This window comes from Camelus ferus, chromosome 8, assembly GCF_009834535.1.
Source record: "Camelus ferus isolate YT-003-E chromosome 8, BCGSAC_Cfer_1.0, whole genome shotgun sequence".
Classification (NCBI taxonomy): Eukaryota; Metazoa; Chordata; class Mammalia; order Artiodactyla; family Camelidae; genus Camelus; species Camelus ferus.
The window spans coordinates 7,748,933-7,769,248 of NC_045703.1; the positions used below are offsets into that span (position 1 = coordinate 7,748,933).

Below are 20,316 nucleotides of genomic sequence, written 5' to 3' on the forward strand. Positions count from 1 at the left end.
AGCGAAAGTGCTTTAGTTTTGCAAAGATACTCACGGCAGGAAGTGCAAAGAAAGAAATGCCCAGGAGAGCGAAGCCTGCCGAGAGCAATCTTCCCAGCCAGGTCAGGGGCGTTTTGTCTCCATATCCAATTGTGGTCAACGTTATCTACAAACAAAACAGACAGGACGCGCAGCTTAAGTGCCGGGAAGGAACATGAGGGCCCACGAACAGGAGGCATGCAACGTTTCCACTAAATCATTATTCAACCAGTCCTGTTGGCGCATTTTATTACCATGCTTTAATTTTCCATGACGCATAACAGAACTTCTCTTTGTTTAAGGAAGGGAATAACCTACATACTTGTTACTCCCTTACAACACAGTTTTCCATCTTTTCTAAATGTTATCCCAAGAAAGGTCACTGAAGTAAGTGGATACCATCAGTGATACAGAAATGATAACACCGTGGATTTAGGACTGGATCAGAACACAGAACGATCATTTACATGAATTAAAGCTGCCCGTTTATGACCTCGGCAGGCATTTCCTGAAGGTCTGCTGTGTGCAAGGTACGTGTCTTGGTTTGTAGTGGAATAAAAACAAGACGTACAGAGTTCCCATCCTGAGCTATTCATGGTATCAGAAGGGAGATATGTCACACACAGTTCATGGAAACACAAAATTAGACAAGAGAGGTATTATGATGAATGCATAGATAATCTACTGTGTGAATTCAAAGAACAGATTATTATTTAAAAATTTATTTTGTGGGAGGTTAATTAGGTTTATTTAATTATTTAACTTGCATTTTTTTCTTTTTCAGTTTTATTAGGTAGAATTATTACAGTTCGACTGCTCATACACATTATATTGCATGTAGATACATATACACAGTACACTGCACATGTTTTTTAAGTTTACATGTATGTACTGATCATTGTTTCTAAGAACAGATTAGAACTTTAACTTTTTTTTAACTTTTTTTTTATTGAGTTATAGTCATTTTACAATATTGTGTCAATAAAGCTTTAACTTTTTAAACTTACATAGTTACCAAAGGAATAAAGCCAACCACAAAATAAGAATCAACAGAATGCAGTAATCCAATCATAAGGGACAATCAAATGTGCTTACACATATTCAAGAAATCAATCATCTTCGTTATAAATAATAAATAGTTCATTTGTGTCATTATTATTGCTATTAGTTTTTGGATTTCTCATATAAATGATGTCATACAGCATATTTCTTTCCTTTTTTAATTGATGTTACTTATTAATTTTTAATGGCAGTACTGGGGACTGAACCCAGGACCTCATGCATGCCTAAGTATGCATTCTACCACTGAGCTATGCCCTCCTCTCCTTGAAGGACAGATTATTATTAGCTTAGAGAGCTGAAGCCCCTTTATGGGGGAGATGGCATCATACCTAGGCTGTGAAGGAGGGGTAATATTTTGAGAGGCAAAAATGATAAGGAGGGTGACCTCGGGAAGGAAACAGTGAGATGAAATAGAGTAGGTTTGGGAGCGTCTGTTCAGTTGGGCTGGAGCCTGGTGGGTCTGGAGAGGATTAATGGGAGAGGAGGCTAACTAGCTGTGCTGGAACTGGATCCGGGTGTCTTTGAAAAGTGATCATTGGATCACATCTCTCCCACGGTCAGGCTGCTTCCAGGTTGCCCACGTTCCTTAGAACAGGGTCCCAGCTCCTCTGTAGAACCTACTGAGGTTCTGCTCCATCCTAAGAGTGATCAGGTGGCTGAGTCAGCACAGCACCCAGGGGATCATCCGAAAGTGGACAGGAGAGAGATGAGTCTGGGAAGTTCAACCGAAGTGCATTTAAGGAACTGTCTGGGAGGAAGAGGAAGACTAAATCAACATGGCTTGAAAATTTCAAGTGGGAAGACGGTTGCAGCAGAAATAAAAATAAGCTAAAGAGAGAGAGAAGGGAGGGATAAATTAGGAGTTTGGGGTTAATACTACTATATGTAAAACAGATAAACAACAAGGACCTCCTGAACAGCACAGGGAACTATATTCAATATCTTATAATAACCTATCATGGAAAAGAACCTGAAAAAGAACATACATGTATAACTGAATCACTATGCTGTACACTAGAAACTAACACAACATTGTAAATCAACTATCCTTCAGTTAAAAGAAAAAAATAAATATTAAAAGAAAGAGAAGTTTTTGAAGCAAAGATGAAGACTTCAGTTTTCAAATAAGGGTTTTTAAAATGTCTGTGTGATGCTGATCCAGAAATGTCGAGCAAGGAATTAAGAATCAGAGCTCGAGCTGTGGGAGCGACTGGGTTTGGCCTGAGGTTTGGGGTTTGGAAATGGGCACAAAGTGATTGCAGAGGCTTTGTGATGAAATGAGGCTGCACAGGGTACAAAGAAGGGGAACAGGGACACCCCCTCAGGAAACACAGATCTCTAAGGGATGGGAGGGAAGGGAAAGCCAGAGAAGGATACACTCTGGGGACTAGGAGTGTGTTATATAAATGGAAACTCAATGGAGGAGAGAGTGTTCCCCAAAGGACCAGGTGGTCCCTGAGGTCACAGGCTCACAGAAAACAAGGAGAAAGGGGATTAAGAAAAGATACTGGACACAGATGGTGTTCCCTGGTGATTTCTAAGAAAGTGATTGTTTCAATCCTGTTATCTCATCTGGGTTTTGAAGAAGGGGTGCCATTTTGAGAGGCAGAAATGGTAGAGGGAGATAAACTCCATGATGCTAGACCCTTTGGAAGTGTTCCACTCAGCTCAGCTGACCACCCCTCCCTAGAATCTCTCTTCTCTCCTCCCTTTTGTGGTTTTCCCTTGGCATTTTCGGTGTCCCATTTTATGTGATTCCTCCTACTGTGAAGAGGGGAGGGCTGGTGGCTGTCTGATGGGGTGAGGTACCCAAGGAGGCAGGGGATGTAGGATCAGGATAGAGTCGGAGAGATTAGCCTTGGTAGTGTGAAAGGACAGCCCTTCCATCAAAGATGTAGACACAGTGTGAGTGGAGGGTGGAACTGGAATGCTCAGGACAGTCTCCTTCAATCCCAGGGAAGAAGGCAGGACCATCTGTGGGGAGAGAAAGGCTTGGAACAGGGGAAGGTCTTGGGCCATGAGAGTGTGAGAGGGACCCTGTGATAGAGCCTAGCATGGAACCAAGAGGCCTCCTGGGTGGAGGAGACTCATTTGAGGATGAAAAGAAGGAACTGGTAGTAGAACACAGCAGCCAAGTTAGTAAGATGTCACCAGCAGCATTTGTAGGGAATTCTCTAAGGAACTGCTTGAGGCTGCAGAGAAAAATACTCCTGGCTTGGTGGGAGGGTGTAGCTCAGGGGTAGAGCACATGCTTAGCATGCAAGAGGCCCTGGGTTCAACCCCCAGTGTCTCCATTAAAACAATTAAATACATACATAAATAATTCTAATTACCCTCCCCCCCAACAACAACAACACAATACTCCTGGCTTAGTTTAATTATAGGTTCCCAATCTTAAATATGTGGGAAAGAGTCTAATCTACTGTGCTTTTCCTGCAACATAGCTTAATCCTTTACAGTGGTTTATTAATAATAATGAATGGAAGGAGAAATTTCACGGTTTGGTCACAGCAATAATGCCACATTTCATGGTTTGCGTTACATTTTAGTTTTACATCTGAGCTGTTCTAGTCCGCCCAACGCTCAGAGGGTGTTTAATGCTAAACAACTGACTCGACCCTGGAAGGACAGGACAGCAAAGTGAGGATGAGCTCAGTCCCGGTAAGAAGTCCAGGCAAAGAGCGCCTGCGCCCTCATTCTGAGTTCAGGGCTGCCCCGGAAGGCAAGGTGGTCTGTGGGGGAGAGGAGGTGCTGTGGACCCTAGTCCACACCCGGGGGTACCCCTGGGGATGGCAAAGACTCCTCCCGCCTTGTCTGCTCTGGGCTTCCAGCTCCCAGCACTCCCTCCACCTAATTTTGAAGTCGCTCAGTGTCGCTTGATTGAGAGTGTGGGAACCTTTAGTGACCAGGCCGGGATTTGGCACGAGGATGCAGTTTTGTCTCCCTCTGTGCCAGGGAGGGGAGTGGTGCCTTCCCTGGAGAGCACATGGTTTCAGTTCTTATGGCTGCAAAGGGGACGACTGGTCTCCAAATCACTGGTCAGATTCTTTTTCATTATAGGTCACTGCAAGACATTGAATATAGTTCCCTGGGCTGTATGGTAGGATCTTGTTGTTTATCTATTTTATATATAGCAGTATCTGCAAATCTCAAACTCTCAATTTATCCCTCCCCTACCTTCCCGCCCCCCCCCCCCGTAACCATACGTTTGTTCTCTATGTCTGAGTTTCTTTCTGTTTTGTAAATAACTTCATTTGTGTCATTTTTTTAAGATTCCACATATAAGTGATAGCATTGGGTATTTTTCTTTCTCTTCCTGGCTTACTTCACTTAGTGTGATGATCTCTAGGTCCATCCATTGAATTTACTTAAAAAAATTAAAAGATGAATTAAAGAGAATTTGGATATCTCTTTTCGTGTGGTTTTAGGCAGAGTGTACTTCCACTGAGCAGGAGGACACCATTCATCGTCAGACTTGATGACTCCAGGTAGACGCTGGTAGAAGCGGCTGACAGGACATATCAGGACCCTGGGGACTGGCCCACTCAACCTGTGGTCCCAGGAAGCTGGCCTCAGCTGTGCTGGTCGTTTGTGTGGTGTCTCCAGTTGGGCTGTTTACTTGAAGGTGATTTGTCAGATGGGAACAGCTCAGATACATTTTTGTTTTTGTGCCCCATCTGTTCCATTGCAGTCATGCAGATAAGAAAACATAGTTTCCAAAAGTCTGTGGGTTGCAAATGTTGGCATAAAGGTGTAATTGTAGCCACAGGATCAGAGGTAGGCTCCAGGCACTTCAGAATGTTCAGCAATCAAGACTTTCTTCCTCAGGAATAATAGTGTGAAATGAATGCAAATTCCGGTCCAAGCTTTCTTGATTATTAAGAAATTTTTATTTATTTAAACATTGTGTGTGTGTGTGTCAGTGTGTGTGTGTGTGTGTGTGTGTGTGTGTGTGTGTGTGTGTGTGTTAAGGTAATTCTGTTCATTCATTCATTTATTTAAATGGCAGTACTGGGGATTGAACCCAGGACCCCATGCATGCTAAGCATGTGCTCTACTACTGAGCTGTACCTCCCAACCCCACCGCTTGATTTTCTTTTTTAATGGGATGGTAGAAGCTGTGTTCAGATTATAATTCAGACGTTGGTTAGGCTACAGTTACTTGTTTGTTTATTTTCAATAGCAGAATTAATTTGAGACCAGAAGCTATGAATCCTTCCTTCTTTTCTTTTAGCAACAAATCAACAAATATTTATTGGCCTGGCTTTGAGAATGTAATTATGAATAGTAGTTTATAGATAATGTATTCATGTCAACAAGTTAAGAATATAGTATTTGTAGATTTTCGTAGCACAGCATAATTTCCCCCTAAGGGGGTCCTTTTTAAAAAATAATTTTAATTTTATTTATTTAATTTTCTTTTTTCTTCTTTTTTTTTTAACATTTCTTATTGAGTTACAGTCATTTTACAATGTTGTGTCAAATTCCAGTGTAGAGTGTAATTGACATACAGCACTGTGTAAGTCTAAGGTGTACAACACAATGACTTGACTTGCATAAACCATGAAATGATAATCACAGTAAGTTCAGTGAACACTGTCATCTCAGATACATCATTCAAGAAATAGAAAAAAAAATTTTGTGATAAAAACTTAGGATTTACTGTCTTACCAACTTTCATATACAACACAGAGCTGTGTTAATTATATTTATCATGTTGTACATTACATCTCTAGTACCTATTTATCTTACAACTGGAAGTTTGTACCTTTCAACCACCTTTGTCCAGTCTTCCCTGCCTCCAATCCCTGCCTCTGGTAACCACAAATCAGATCTCCTTTTCTATGAGTTTGTTTTTGAAGTCTAATTGACCTACAGAGCTATGTTAGTTACTGTTACATGACATGGTGATTTGGTATTTTTATAACATTTAAAAATGATCACCATGATAAGTCTAGTTACGATGTCACCACACAAAGACATCACATAGTTATTGACTGTATTCCCCACACTATGTATTTCATGCCTCTGATTCATTTATTTTGCAACTGAAATTTGTACCTCTCAGTTTCCGTTATCTGTTTCTTTCCTTTCTGAATCCCCTGCCCTCTGGCAATCACCCATTTGTTTTCTGTATCTGTAACTCTGTTTCTGTTTTGTTACATTTGTTCATTTATTTTATTTTTTAGATTCCACATGTAAGTGAAATCATAACAGTATTTGTCTTTCTCGGACATATTTCACTTAGCATAATATCCTCTAGGTCCATCCGTGTTATTGCAAATGGCAAGATTTCATTCTTTTTTATGGCTGAGTAATATTCCATTATATTTATATCCCCCACATCTTCTTTATCCAGTCATTTGTTGATGGGCACTTGGGTTGCTTCTGTATCTTGGTTACTAATGCTGCTGTGAACATAGGGGTGCATGTATGTTTCCCAGTCAGTGTTTTTGTTTTCTCTGGATATATTTATCCAGAGAAATGGAATGGAATTGCTGGATCATGTGGTAGTTCTATTTTACTTTTTTTGAGGAGTCTCTATACCATTTTCCATAGTGGCTGCACCAATTTACATTCCTACCAACAGTGCATGGGGATCCTAAGGGGGCCCTGTAAGGGAGGATGAGTCATGTTGACAGTGGTCAACAATCTCCTGCTCCCCTTCCCTCCCTCCTCCCCTCCCCTCTTCTTTGCTTTTCTTCTCTTCTCTGGGCCACTTCCTGAGCATCTAGTTTCAGACAGTGAGTGGTCACAGAACCTGTGCAGTTAACTGTGAAATTTGGTTGCCTTGAACTAGTAGGATGGAAAGACGTTTGATCTTCAAACGTCAGAAACTCCTGCAGTGGTGGCATCATACAATTTGGGTTCTGCCATGGCAGGAAGCTCAGGCATTAGCATGCTATGTTGTTCTTCCAGGCTCATGGTCAAATATGTAATAATAGGAGAGGGGAAGGTACTGCTCAGTGGTAGAGCTCATGCTCAGCAGGCACGAGGTCTTAGGTTCAATCCCCAGTGCTTCTGTTAAAAACAAAAAGTAATGATAGTTGTGACTAACATCTGTCTTGTGTTCAGCAAAGTACATCTACATGCCCTAATCTCATTTAAATACACACAGCCACTTTGTGTTTGGGTAATACCACTTTCTCAGTTTTATAGAGATATTAAATAATTGCTTAATATCACGCCTCCTCTAAATCACAATGATGGGGCTGGAACCCAGGTCTCCTGACTGTAATTCTGTGTTTTTCAATATGGAATAATAATGTGGAATAATGCTTATGGACTAATACTTATGGAATAACGCTTACAGAAGTATCCAGAGTCACGTGTGAGATGACAATATTAAAGAAACACTCTTCTTAGGAAAGAATCTCCCAGAGACACTTAGGACCAATATATTCTATAAATACACGCCATTGACGTAGGCATGGGACTGGTAGAGGTTAATAATAGCCAGGCTGTTTTGGTGGGCAGTGGCTGGGGCATGTGTGTCTCAGTTTTGCTTGGTAGTTAATAGTATTCTTGAATAATTAGGAACTGGTGTGTTGGTTATCTCATAGCCCAAGTAAGGCTTTGATATTGCCAGGTAATGCACTGGTGGTATGAAATACTTAACTTTTATTTACTGTACTGGCCACTGAGTCAGAAAACAGCAGCTTATATGAGGTTGCAGAAAACATTTTGTCCTGGTGAATCTAAGGGGAGTTGATTCTCAGAAGAGCAACTGGTATTATCAAGAACAAGGGTATCTTTGCTCTTTCCACAAATTTGTACCACTTCTTATTCTTAGATTTTGCAGGGGGACAGGACTCATGGCATCTATATGGGCTGTACACCCTGTTGAGTGCACACTATGAGTGCACACTATGTGTAGAGTCTTTCAAATGGTTTGCTTGGAGAAAGACTCTAAGATTTTTAGCATGAATTCTAGGACTAACTGGCTGACATTCCATTCTTCTACATGACTGAAGTAATCACTTCAAGCACGTGGTCTCTGGTGGAGGCTGCATTCAGATGCTTACTCAGGAGTCGATTTATGCTATCCGCTGCTGTAGGACATCTTTTAAAAAAAAAAACCCATAACACTGTCTTCATCACAGGAATAGTGGTAAATAGGAAGATGACAAACAGGCTTTCGAGAATAGGTCATTACCAGGAAAAATTACTTCAGAAGGACCACATCTCACATTATTTCAGAATAAATCCTAAAGCAAATCAAAAGAAGGAAAATAATAACAGGAAAGAGGGAGATAATAATAAAGAATAACGCCAGGAAAACTTGCTCTTAAATTACTTCAGAAGCTTTCTTTTCTTTTCTTTTTTTTTTTTTTTTTTTAATGAAGGTACTGGGGATTGAACCCACGACCTCACACATGCTAAATAGGCGCTCTACCACTGAGCTATATCCTCCCGTCTCAGGGTAAACCTAAGGCAACTGAAGAGGAGGAGGATGATGATAAAAAATGACATTAAATGGTGCTCCGCCCAGCCATCAGAGGATCTTCTTCAGCTGTAGCTACTGGGGCCTCAGCCCCTCCTCCACTTCCTCTGTCATCAATGCCTCTTCAGTTGTTACTTCAGAGCCCAGAACCTCTTTTCATTGAAACCCCCAGTTCCCGAGCCCCTTCTGTGCTTAAGCTGTGGGTCCACCAGGAAGGATACAGCTCTTTGTCCCTTTCGCTGTAAAGGTGACTCCATCTCCATCCACAACAGTGATGTCCGTATGAACAGTAGCCACCATCTTTGATTGGGCATCTGCCATGGTCTTAGTGACAGGCCTTTTATACCAATTATCCCACTCGATGAGCTGAGTACTATTGTTTGCTAGTATGTAGTTATTTTCAGAGATAAAAGTTTTCTGAATTGCTATTGGATTTGAGCAGTACTAGTCCTACTGTGTATTCCTCTAAAAGTTGGCTTTGGGGACAGCCTTCAGCATCTTCTTAATGGATGGAGTTTGGCAGTTAATGTTTAGAATTCACTGGCACACTGCAATGATAGACCACAAATTGTGGTTTTATACTTTATGTAGACACTTTCTTTTTTTAAATAAATGGGGATTTCCTTTTTTCACCAAAGCTTAGAGCTGATAAACACTCCAATTCAGGACACTTTCATTTCCTTATTTGTTCTGGATACTTCCATGGTTAGGAAGGTGTCCCTCACGTGCAGTACAGACAGTTTTAACTAAAAAGTATCCAGATATATTTCATTAGGGTCTATAATTAAAGGTTTAGTATTCTAAATTTGTTTTACTTCACATTGGAGACCTAGTATATGTTCTTCTTATAAAGAATAGAAATAATAAGCTGTCTTGTTTGTTTTTTGTGTCTTTTTAGGCTTTAGACGATTTCATTAATGAGTTAGTTAATATCAACAGACCCCCCTATGGACCAACAAGGCCTTTTTTCATTCCTAGAATGATGACATCTTAGAAGATTTTTATTCTTGTATTCAAAATTAAATCTTTTTTCAATTTGATGAATTTTGATAGATGTATACACCCATGAAACCACCACCACAATGAAGACTAGGTTTAAAAAAAAATTAGACATAATTAGGCCATTCAAAGAGCCTGTTAAGTACAGATTAAGCTTCAGTCAAAACACCATGACTCAAATGGAAATCGATGAGTAGATGAGGTGAGAGCAATGACCTTTGGAAACCCGCAACGTGGGTTATTCTGGACAAAGAAATGAACTGATGACTCAGTGAGAGGGAGACTCAGAGTTTCCTGCACACCATCGAACACACATTACAACAGTTCTGATTAGTGATAAGAAGAAAGTAAGACTAGTGGAAGGAAGGGGGCGGAGCCGCCAGCTGACTTCGCGGACACCTGCATCTCAATGGAGAGGGTGCACCTGAGAGTCTCTGTCCTTCGAGCATGTTACAATTACTAAAGAGAAGCAAACACTAAACTTAAGCTCTGATCATTGCTTTGAACCCTGGGATGATACATTGTCTCCCTCCTGCTGGCTAGGGAAGCCTCCTGTTTGCTCACAGAGTTTACACAGTTCATCCCACTGTGAGTCACAGAATTTCATTTGTTCTCTACATATAGAAGGGATTTTGAGGCTGTCAGATGACGGCTCTTTCTTGAGTTTTCCAATTTTCTCCTCTCTAAATGGCTATTAGTGCTTGTGGGGGTGGGGAGGCATTGGAAATCAAATTATTGAATCAATAGAGGGCTTTGTTATCAATGACACAATCTTGTGGACATTTGCTCTAATAACTTAAAAAATCTTAATCTTCAGATGAATATATTTCTAATTCTTATTCACTTTATTGCTGCTATACAGCCAGCAAATGTACCAAGTTTTGCTTAATACAAGCCTTGAAAATTATCATCTTGACGAGGGTTCTAGTTCTCACTGACTAGCTTCTGATGATTAGCACAATAGGACAATACAATAACTGATAACGTAAGTTTGTGCTCCACAAAACAAACAGACAGAGGGGAGGGTATAGCTCAGTGGCAGACTGCAAGCCTAGCAAGCACAAGGTGCAGGGTTCGATCCCCAGTACCTTCATTAAATATAAATAAATAAATAAACAAACAAACCTAATTACCCACCCCCCAAAAAACAGTACACAGTGCTATATGTCAACTATGTCTTAACTAAACTGGAAGGAAAAAAAAGAGTGATTAAAAAAACAAAAACAAACTGATCAATGTTTTAACCACAGTTTAAGAAAATAATAGATTTTAGTTTTGGAAATAATCTAGCACTCTAGAGATATTACTGATGATATAAGAGGACAAATTTGTTGGACCAGAGAGATGGGGAAGTTCTTCAGACAGCTATCAATGCTGTTGTTGTATGTTCATATAGCTCCCTTTTGGAATGCCTTAAGGAATAAAATAAAAAGAAATGCAGTTTGTATACTGCATAAAGCACTCCTTTATTCTATGACATTCTTATTAGGGCACATGCCTATGACTGTTTTGTAAATGACTACTTTATAAATTCTTTACAATGCAGAGACAACTTTTGCTTCAGTGGAAAATTACGTGTTGTTTAGAGCACTCTCTTCAGTGTTATCTGTTTCAGGTTTCATGGGGCTCTGCATCTTTCATGGCCTTTGAGCTATTTGACAGTTATGTAAATTGCAGATAGCTAAGAGCAATGCACAGTCATTCTTGTCTATAGACAAGTAAACACATTCTGTCTAGTGGAGGTTTCGCTGAGTTCCCTCTCGCACTGTGGAAGAAGCCAGGTTTGCCTCTATTTGCACATTCACTTCAATATTCCTAATCTTTATGTTCCTGTTCTTTGGATAGTCCTTTGAACTGGTTGTAATATCTTAGAAGTTCCTTTGTTAATAATAACTTAAATTAAAAAAAGATTAAATAACATTTTTAGCACATGGTTATTTTCTATGTGTATTAGAGTCAGGATTTTACTTTCAAAAAAATATGGCATTTATTTGTTTGTTTTTTGGAAAAGGTAATTAAGTTTATTTATAAACTTATTTTAATGGATGTACTGGGGATTGAACCCAGGACCTTGTGCATGCCAGGCACGTGCTCTACCACTGAGCTGTACCCTCCCCCAAGATTTTACTTTTATTTGTTTGGAAAACTATCATTTAACAACAGTATAAAGGAAAAAGAGGTTTCTGAGGGGGAAGTTTTGAAATTTGGTGTCTGTCATCTTTGCTCACACAGATGGTTACCACTCTTCTCTTTTCCCCTTTTTGTACCATAATTTTACTCTTCTAACCTTCATTCAGTTACTATTCCATTTTTTTTCTTTAATCACAGATAAAATTTTTGATGGGTGCCAAAGCTAGATAACAATTGGTTGTTTAAAACTGTTGCTTCACAAAGGGAAAATAAACAAACAAATGAGCTTATCAACATTTTAATCACAATTAAAAAATAATTTGTTTTTACTTTGGCAACAGCCTAGTACTCAAGAAATACTACTGATGATTTGTAAGAGAAATTAACTTTGTTGGACCTAAGTGACAGGGAGACTTTTTTTTTTTACTTTTTTTAAAAACTAAAAAAAATTTATTAAAAAATTTTTTTATTGATGTGTAGTTGATTTACAATATTAGTTTCAGGTATACAGCAAAGTGACTCAATTTTACATATACATACATATATAGTTTTTCTTTTCAGATTCTTTTCCATTATTTTTTATTACAAGAAATTGAATATAGTTCCCTGTGCTGTACAGTAGGTCCTTGTTCATCTATTTTATGTACAGTAATGTTTGTCTGCTAATCCCCAACCCCTAATTTATCTCTCCCAACCCTTTCCCCTTTGGTAGTCATAGTTTGTTTTCTATGTCCATGAGTCTGTTTTTGGTTTGTAAATCAAATTTGTATCATTTTTTTTTAGATTCCACATATATGTGATATCATATGACTTTTGTCTTTGTCTGACTTACTTCACTCAATATGATGATCTCTGGGTGAGATGGGGAAAGTCTTCAGGTAATTTTAGGTGCTGTATATCTTCGTATAACTCCCTTCAGGAAGTTCATATTTTTTATTGAGACCACTCATAGGAATCATTGCCCTGTATTCAAAGGAAACATCTCACAACATCCAATAAATAACAGACTTTTATACTTACTGTGCCCCACCAGAGTGCATCTGCATATGTAGAAAATTCCTTATTGGCATCCTTTTCCACCAGATAGACAAGGAAAGACGAAAAAATGAGAACCAAAAATCCTATGTACCAAGCTGTGATTAATTCCTAGATATAAAAGGAATGAAAGATTTTTAGAGGTGAAAATCATTGAAAAAGGGAAAAATATCTAAGCATGATTCCAATTCATTTTCATACATCTAGGATATTCATGATGACTTAAAAATTTTTTTAATTTATTTTTAAAGTTTTTTTTTTCTTTTTTTGAGGGAGAGTAATTAGGTTTATCTTTTTTTTTTTTTTTAATATAGATACTGGGGACTGAACCCAGGACCTTGTACATGCTAAGCACACGCTCTACCACTGAGCTATATACACATCATGATGACTTTTAAACAATCCACTACACGTTGTGTCCCCAAATGACTTTAACCAATTCCTGAAAAGATTTAGTTCGGTTTTGATAAGTTTATCAAACACCACAGCAATCAATGAAAAAGCTAAAAAAAAAAAACCCCAAACCCCCCCAAAATGAAAACTTGCTCTGTAACTTGGAACGCAAATCTTACCTTGCTGTGGGCATAAACCACTGAGCCTAGCAACTTCCAAGTGCCCCCCCTGCGGTCCATGCGCACCATACGGAGGATCTGCAGGAAACGGAGACTTCTGAGCGCAGACGTGGCGAAAATATTACCCTGAGTTTTTGCAGAAACAACTGCTATTGAAGCGATAAGCACAATGGTATCTGAAAGAAACAGATTGGAACAGCCATCAGCAGCATGACCAGGATGTTTTATTTTCCAAAACAGTATTTGAGAAAGGGTCATTTTGGCCTTTTTGAGGCACAAATGAGCAGTTCTTGAACCCCAGCCCGGCAAGGTGCTACCTGGGCTGTGTGATGGCTGGAGAGTGAAAAGGCAGAGAACAGGATCTCCTGTCATCTTAGTTCTGACCCCTTGGCCATCCTATGCTTTACCTATGCAATTGTGGACCACCTGCTACTTAGCCTTCAAAGAATGGGACAATGGCCCTCAGAAAGTTGGGTGTTTCTGGGCGCCTGAGGACTGTGGGGCAGCCTGACCCCCAACCCTGATGTCACTGCTGTTCCTGTCGGCAGAAAGGAGTTTCTGTCTCAGCCCGGATGCTGTGGCTCCCTGATTGATGCCGCGAGGCATCACAGCCTGTCCAGGTACGAAAGTGCCACTGCCTATAAAAACACCTCTTGTTTTCTTGCCAAAGAAGCTCGTCACTCCTTCCTGCAAAAAAATCATATATGTTGTGGACTCTGCAACTTTATATACTGTTTAACAACGGCCTCAACTAAGCTGAATACTCTCTCTGCATAGAGTCCTCTGTACACCTGGTGAGCCAATTATGTGGGTGCTTTGTATTCAAATTAATTAATATTATATCTGTTACAATAGAAGATGTAATTATACATACTGTACATTGCACAGGAATAGATATTTAATGTTTGGCATATTGACATTTGGCTTAAAAAATGTCTGCCCTTTTGTAAGCTAAAAAGAGAGCGAGCAGCTAATGAAAGCACAGAAAGGTAAGTGAGGACGTAATCGCTCCAGTGGTAAATATCTGAGAGGTGGAAAGTAGGCTTTGAAGTGGGAGAAAGGAAGTGGGAATGAATGGCCTCCTACGGCCATTTTAAAATAAGTCAGCTTGACCTTATCATCGTCAGATAAAAAGTCCTTCCTGCTCCAAGTGGACTGTGCATGGCAGGGTGTCCACACTCCAAAGATGAGTTCCACTTCAAGGGTGTCACCTGGGTCATGTTTCTGTGCTCCTCAGGGTTAACTGCTCTGTGACTGTTTTCATCCTTCATTCCTGCACGCAGAAAGGTCTGGTCCCCTGGTGCGGACTGAGAAGACCTTTGAGCCACTCTCCTGGTGTCTCTTCTAGGTCAGGGCATGGAGAGAGAGGGTCAGGGGTTGGGAGCACAAGGGTCAGCTGGAGGAATTTTTTCCAGTCGGATCTGAACGTGGTGTGACTTTGTGGTTAGGTACATGGAAAGCCACAAATGCATCCTTGAGTTATCATTCTCTGTAACCATAATAAATGAAAAGGAACTACATATGTTAATGCAGACACCAAAGACATTAAGTGAATAAAATTCAGTTGCAAAGCAGTATGTACAACATACTCTCATTTTAACAAAACATATATCCCACAACTAGGAAAAACACGTGAGAGTGTACAGAGGACACTACCGTTCTCTCTGGGGGAGGAGAGGTGGGGTGAGCATGTGGATGAGTGGACTTCTCACTTTCTAAGTTACTGCTTTTGGTAGTGCTGGAATTTTGTAACAATGAAACTGTCTTTTGAAATCAGGAAAAAAAAAAACTGAAAAAAAGAATCAAGTGTGAAAACTTCTCTTGTTTTCACCTTGGAGGGATTTAGTCCCAAGACAAGTGGTTGACAAAAAGACATTCCTTCAATGGCCCTGCTGAATATATATTTTGCTTTTATTTCTCATTGTTATCCTGCTTCATCACAAGTGTACAAAGGAAAGAAAAAAGTATGATTCCCTATTTACTATGTTAAAATATTAGAAGTAGTTGAAATAAGCAAATAAGTAGAAGTGTAGAAAATACAGACTTTAAATTTACTATGTAATAAATTGGTAGTTCGAGATTTGCAGATACTAAGTGCTGTAGATGAAACAGATAAACAACAAGTTTTTGTTACATAACACAGAGAGCTATATTCAATATCTTGTAATAACATATAGTGAAAAAGAATCTGAAAAGGAACATATGTATGTACATGTATGACTGAAGCATTATGCTGTACATCAGAAATTGACACAACATTGTAAACTGACAACAATAAAAAAAATAAAGTCACAAAGTTCATAAATGGAAAGAAAGTTCCTATGAGGTATTTTCTTTAGTTCTAGGTTTTTCTTACAAATGTTATATTATTTCAGTCTTTGTAACAACCGTGTTGATCAGGCATTCTACAGATATTGTACACGTGAAAAAAGTGAGACACACACAAAATGTATTAGTTTTAAAAGATCAGCTATAGAGCTGTTACACTGCAGCTGCAAAAAGGATGCTACAGAGTTAGTTCATTAGACAAAACCTTGACAAAGTAAAAAGAATCCTGTAGGTCTGAGACAATTAAAAAAATTACGCACACAGTGAATCATAATTTAAGTGTTTCAAGTCACAAAATATGCAAAGGGAACCACAGATTTGATTTAATACCCTCACTGTAATTCAGATCAGAATGAAATAAAAAATGAGCAACCACATGGCAAACAACGAACGCGGTCACAAAAATGTTTCTGGTTGGGTTACGGTCACCCACTGGAATTTTGTGTCAGTGCCACCTAGATGTTTCCTAGGTTAATATTTTAGAAATTATGGATACTCTTTACTTTTAATTTATATTTATTATTTTTGTAGTTTGTTACTTTGCATGAGGTTCCACAAGGTTCGAGTCTTGTATTATAAGTATCTAGAGCAGTGCCTGAACCATGGTAGGCATCTGATAAATGTTTATAGAATCAACTTGGGTTAATAAATATTTAAAAGTAGCTTGAGCTTTGTTCTCTTGCCACCTCAGTGGCTTAATAATTGGAACATCAATCTAAAAGACTCTTAAGTTAACCAAACCAGCACTGACTTCTACTGCAACATCATAATTCACTGCCGTCATCCATTAGTGCTTCTAAAAAGCAAATCTCACTAAGGTTGACCTTTTATTAAGTTGGGTAGGTGTGGTCTTTAAACCATCACAGGAGACTCCTGAACACCTCCTTCCACACACACCAGAGGAACCGCAGTTTCCTCTGAAGGGAATTGGGATGCGCGCTGAGCGGCTCCTACACATTGTAGGCAAAGGAGAAAAATGTTCCCATCAAGGCAGGTAGGAAAGGCTGAATGAGACACTCTCACCATAAACCCCATTTCTATCCCAGTGCTGTACAAATGAAGGGGAACCCAAACTGCCAGCTTCCCCTGAGAGCCTAATGGTGTGAATCTCACCTTTAGCACCCCAATTTTTAAGACTCCCATCAGAGAGATGGAACCCCAAAAACCTAGCTCTGCATCCATGATCACCACAAGACTGTAGCAAAGAAGCTGGTTAATGGGGGTGAGCACCCCACAGCAGCCATCACCCCACATCATCTATCACTTCCCTGGCTCAGTGTGTAGGCAGAAACGCCCACCTCCCAATCTTTTGAAAGGATTTTATTTGCATGCTTTAAAAGCTGCTCCTGGCAGGGGAGAGTATCGCTCAGTGGTAGAGTGCATGCTTAGCATGCACGAGATCCTGGGTTCGATTCCTAGTACTTACATTAAGTAAAAAATAATATAAATAAGCAAATCAAATCACCCCCCCCCCAATTAAAAAAAAATGCTACTGCCTGATGGTCAGGCTTCTAACTTTACCTGCATCTAGTGTGTAACTGCAGTTCAAAATATGGAGAGTAGCCAGTGGACACTTCCCCTGCCCTTTCCCTCTAGCCTGCTCCAAGTTGCCAGGATATCCCTGTAGGAGCTTTAATACACATCTGGCTCCCCAGGTTTTGAGGCTGCTGCTTGAGAGAAAACCCCCCGTATCAGCTGGCTTTGATAGCTAACAGAACTTGCATTCAGGAGTCCCAGAGGACTATAGCAAAGAAAGAAGATGCTCTTACTGGGTTCAGGAGCCCTGCAACCCCCCTCCCTACTCCATGGCTATATAACTGGGCCCAGTACAGAGGGAACAGGTAAAAATGCCCACTTTCTCCCTGGGCAGGGTCTAATCACCTACTTTCCTAGCTGCTGCTGGAGGGTCCAGCTTCCAACTGCCCTTCAGCTAAGGAGCTGACTGCAATCTTCCCCTTTGGGACATGATGGGTCTTGGCATGCCTTCAACTCCTGGGAGACACAAAGAACAGGGGAGGTGGTGAGACAAACACAACAGTTTTAGAGACAGCCAGAAGCAAAGGCTAGGCTCATTGATGATGTTCAACTCCTACACAAGACCAGTCTGTCAAGAACTGGGGAGGTGGCTATTCTATCTAATGCACAGAAACTAACACAGAGAGTCAAGGGACATGAAGAAACAGAATAATATATTCCAAACAAAAGAACATGATAAACGTTCAGAAACAGATCTCAATGAAACAGACAACCTAGAAGAAATAGGTAAATTCCTAGAAACATACAACTTATCAAGACTGAATCATGAAGAAATAGAAAATCTGAACAGACCAATTACTAGCAATGAGATAGAATCAGTAATCAAAAACCTCCCAACAAACAAAAAAGTCCAGGAGCAGGTGGCTTCATTGGTGACTTACACCAACATTTAAAGAATAAATATCAATCCTTTTCAAACTCTTCAAAAACAAACAAAACAAAACAAAAGAGGAAAGAACACTTCCAAACTCATTTACAGAAGTCAGCATTACTCTGATACCAAAAACAGACAAGGATACAGCAAGAAAATAAAACTACATATCCCTGATAAGTATAGATGTAAAAGCCCTTAATGAAATCTTAGCAAACTGAATTTAAAAGTATATTAAAAGGTTCACACATTACAATCAAGAAGGGTTTATTCCAGGGATGCAAGGATGGTTTGACACCTGTAAATCAATCAATGTGATGCACCATATTAACAAAAGGAAGGATAAAGATGATATAATCATCTCAATAGATGCAAAAAAAGCATTTGACAAAATTCATATACTTTCATGGTTAAAAACTCTCAACAAAATGGACACAGAGGAAATGTACTTCAGTGTAAAAAAGGCCATAAAAGAAGCCCACATAAAGCATCATACTCAATGATAAAGAAACAGAAAACTTTCCCTCTGAGATCAGGAACAAGTTAAGGATGCTCACTCTTTCCACTTTTACTCAACATAGTGTTCGAAGTCCTGGCCACAGCAATTAGGCAAGTAAAAGAAATAAAGTCATCTGAATCAGAAAGAAAGAAGTAAAACTGTTACTATTTGCAGATGATAAGATATTATTTATAGAAGACCCTAAACACTAAACCAAAAAATCCCCCTTGGAAATAATAAATAAATTAAGTAAATTTTCAGGACACCAAAGAAATATTCAAAAATTGTTGTGTTTCTGTACACTAACAACAATCTAAGGAAAAGAAATTAAGAAAAAAAAACCTCATTTACAATATCATCAAAAAGAATACAATACTTAGGAAGGAATTTAACCAAGGAGGTGAAAAATCTGCTCAGTGAAAAGTGTAAAACATTGATGAAAGAGATTGAAGAAAACATCAATAAATGGAAAGACAGTCCATGCTGATGGATTGGAAGAATTCATATTGTTAAAATGTCCATACTACTCAAAGCAATACACAGATTCAATGCAATCCCCATTAAAGTCCAATGGCATTTTTCACAAAAATAGAACAGTCCTAAGTTTGTATGGAATCACAGAAGACCCTAAACAGCCAAAACAATCTTGTGTTCTGGGGATCTATTGTATACATGGTGATTGTACTCAACAGTACTGTGTTATATCCTTCAGAGTTGCTAAGGGTAGATTTTAAATGTTCTTACCACAAAAAATAAATGGTAATTATGTGACATAATGAAGGTATATATGTGTACCAAATCAATAGGTTGTATACCTTAAACTTACACAATGTTTGTGTCAGTTAAATTTCAACGAAGCTGGGGAAAACCTGGATAGAAAAGCTTAAGCTATGTGATTAGTTAATTGTCTAAAATGTTTTTGCAACATAGGAGCGTTGTTTTAAGGGGACATAGCACATTTTTGTATAATGTAGGAACTATAGACAGCCCTCGAAGCCCACTGGCTTCAGATTAATTTGTTTATCTGCTCATGTGTTAAGCAGTTAATTGAGGGTCAAGCATCATATCAGACACTTGCATTAGAAATGAATATGCATTAATCCATCTGATCGTCAATCTACTGCAAACATCTATCAAGTTCCTACTCTGTTCCAGGCATTGTGCTAAATGCTCTATGTATACCAGTGATTGTCACTGGGGACAGTTCTGCCTCCCAGGGGACATCTGTCAATGTCTGGAGACATATTTGGTTGTCATAACTGGGGAGTGGGTTGCTACTAGCATCCAGTGGCAGAGGTCAGGGTCTTCAAAACATCCTACAATGCCCAGAACAGCTCCCTGAAAAGAGATTTCCCTAGTCCCAAATGTCAGTGGTGCCAAGGTTGGGAAAACCTGATATACCTTATTTTACTTAGTCCTCCAAATAACCCTACGATGTAGATAGAATTATTAGCATCTTCTTGCAAATGAAGACCTGGGGCTTGCAGGGGTCAACTAACCAAGGTACAACATCCTTAAGCAGCTGAGCTGACCTTTACTTGACTCCAAAGTTGCATCCTGAAGAGTTATGGGACATCATTCCTCTGATAAAGTAAATCAGAGTGACCTGGATTGGGAGACTGTGGGGGTAGGGGGAGGAGAAAGGGACAGGTTGCAAAAGCAGGTGGTTCTAAAGCAAGAATAAATTGTTATTGCATACAGCTTTTAGGAAAGCAAGACGTGCAGGCAGAATAAAGCAGGAATAAAGTGATATTAAAACAAATGGTACTTTTATGGATACATCAAGAGAAAATGAGGTTAGAGAAAGAAATAGAACTGCTAA

The 20,316-nt window shown here is 39.4% G+C and overlaps 1 protein-coding gene across 1 annotated transcript in view; it reads right to left on the reverse strand.

Moving 5' to 3' along the window:
• KCNQ5 (potassium voltage-gated channel subfamily Q member 5) overlaps positions 1-20,316 on the reverse strand; it is a 434,723-nt gene that overhangs the window by 59,196 nt on the left and 355,211 nt on the right. Inside the window, exons 4-6 of the mRNA XM_032484438.1 lie at positions 13,261-13,436; positions 12,674-12,799; positions 35-145 (exon numbers count right to left, since the gene is read on the reverse strand). Coding sequence (XP_032340329.1) covers positions 35-145; positions 12,674-12,799; positions 13,261-13,436 — 413 coding nt within the window. The remainder of the gene's footprint in view (positions 1-34; positions 146-12,673; positions 12,800-13,260; positions 13,437-20,316) is intronic.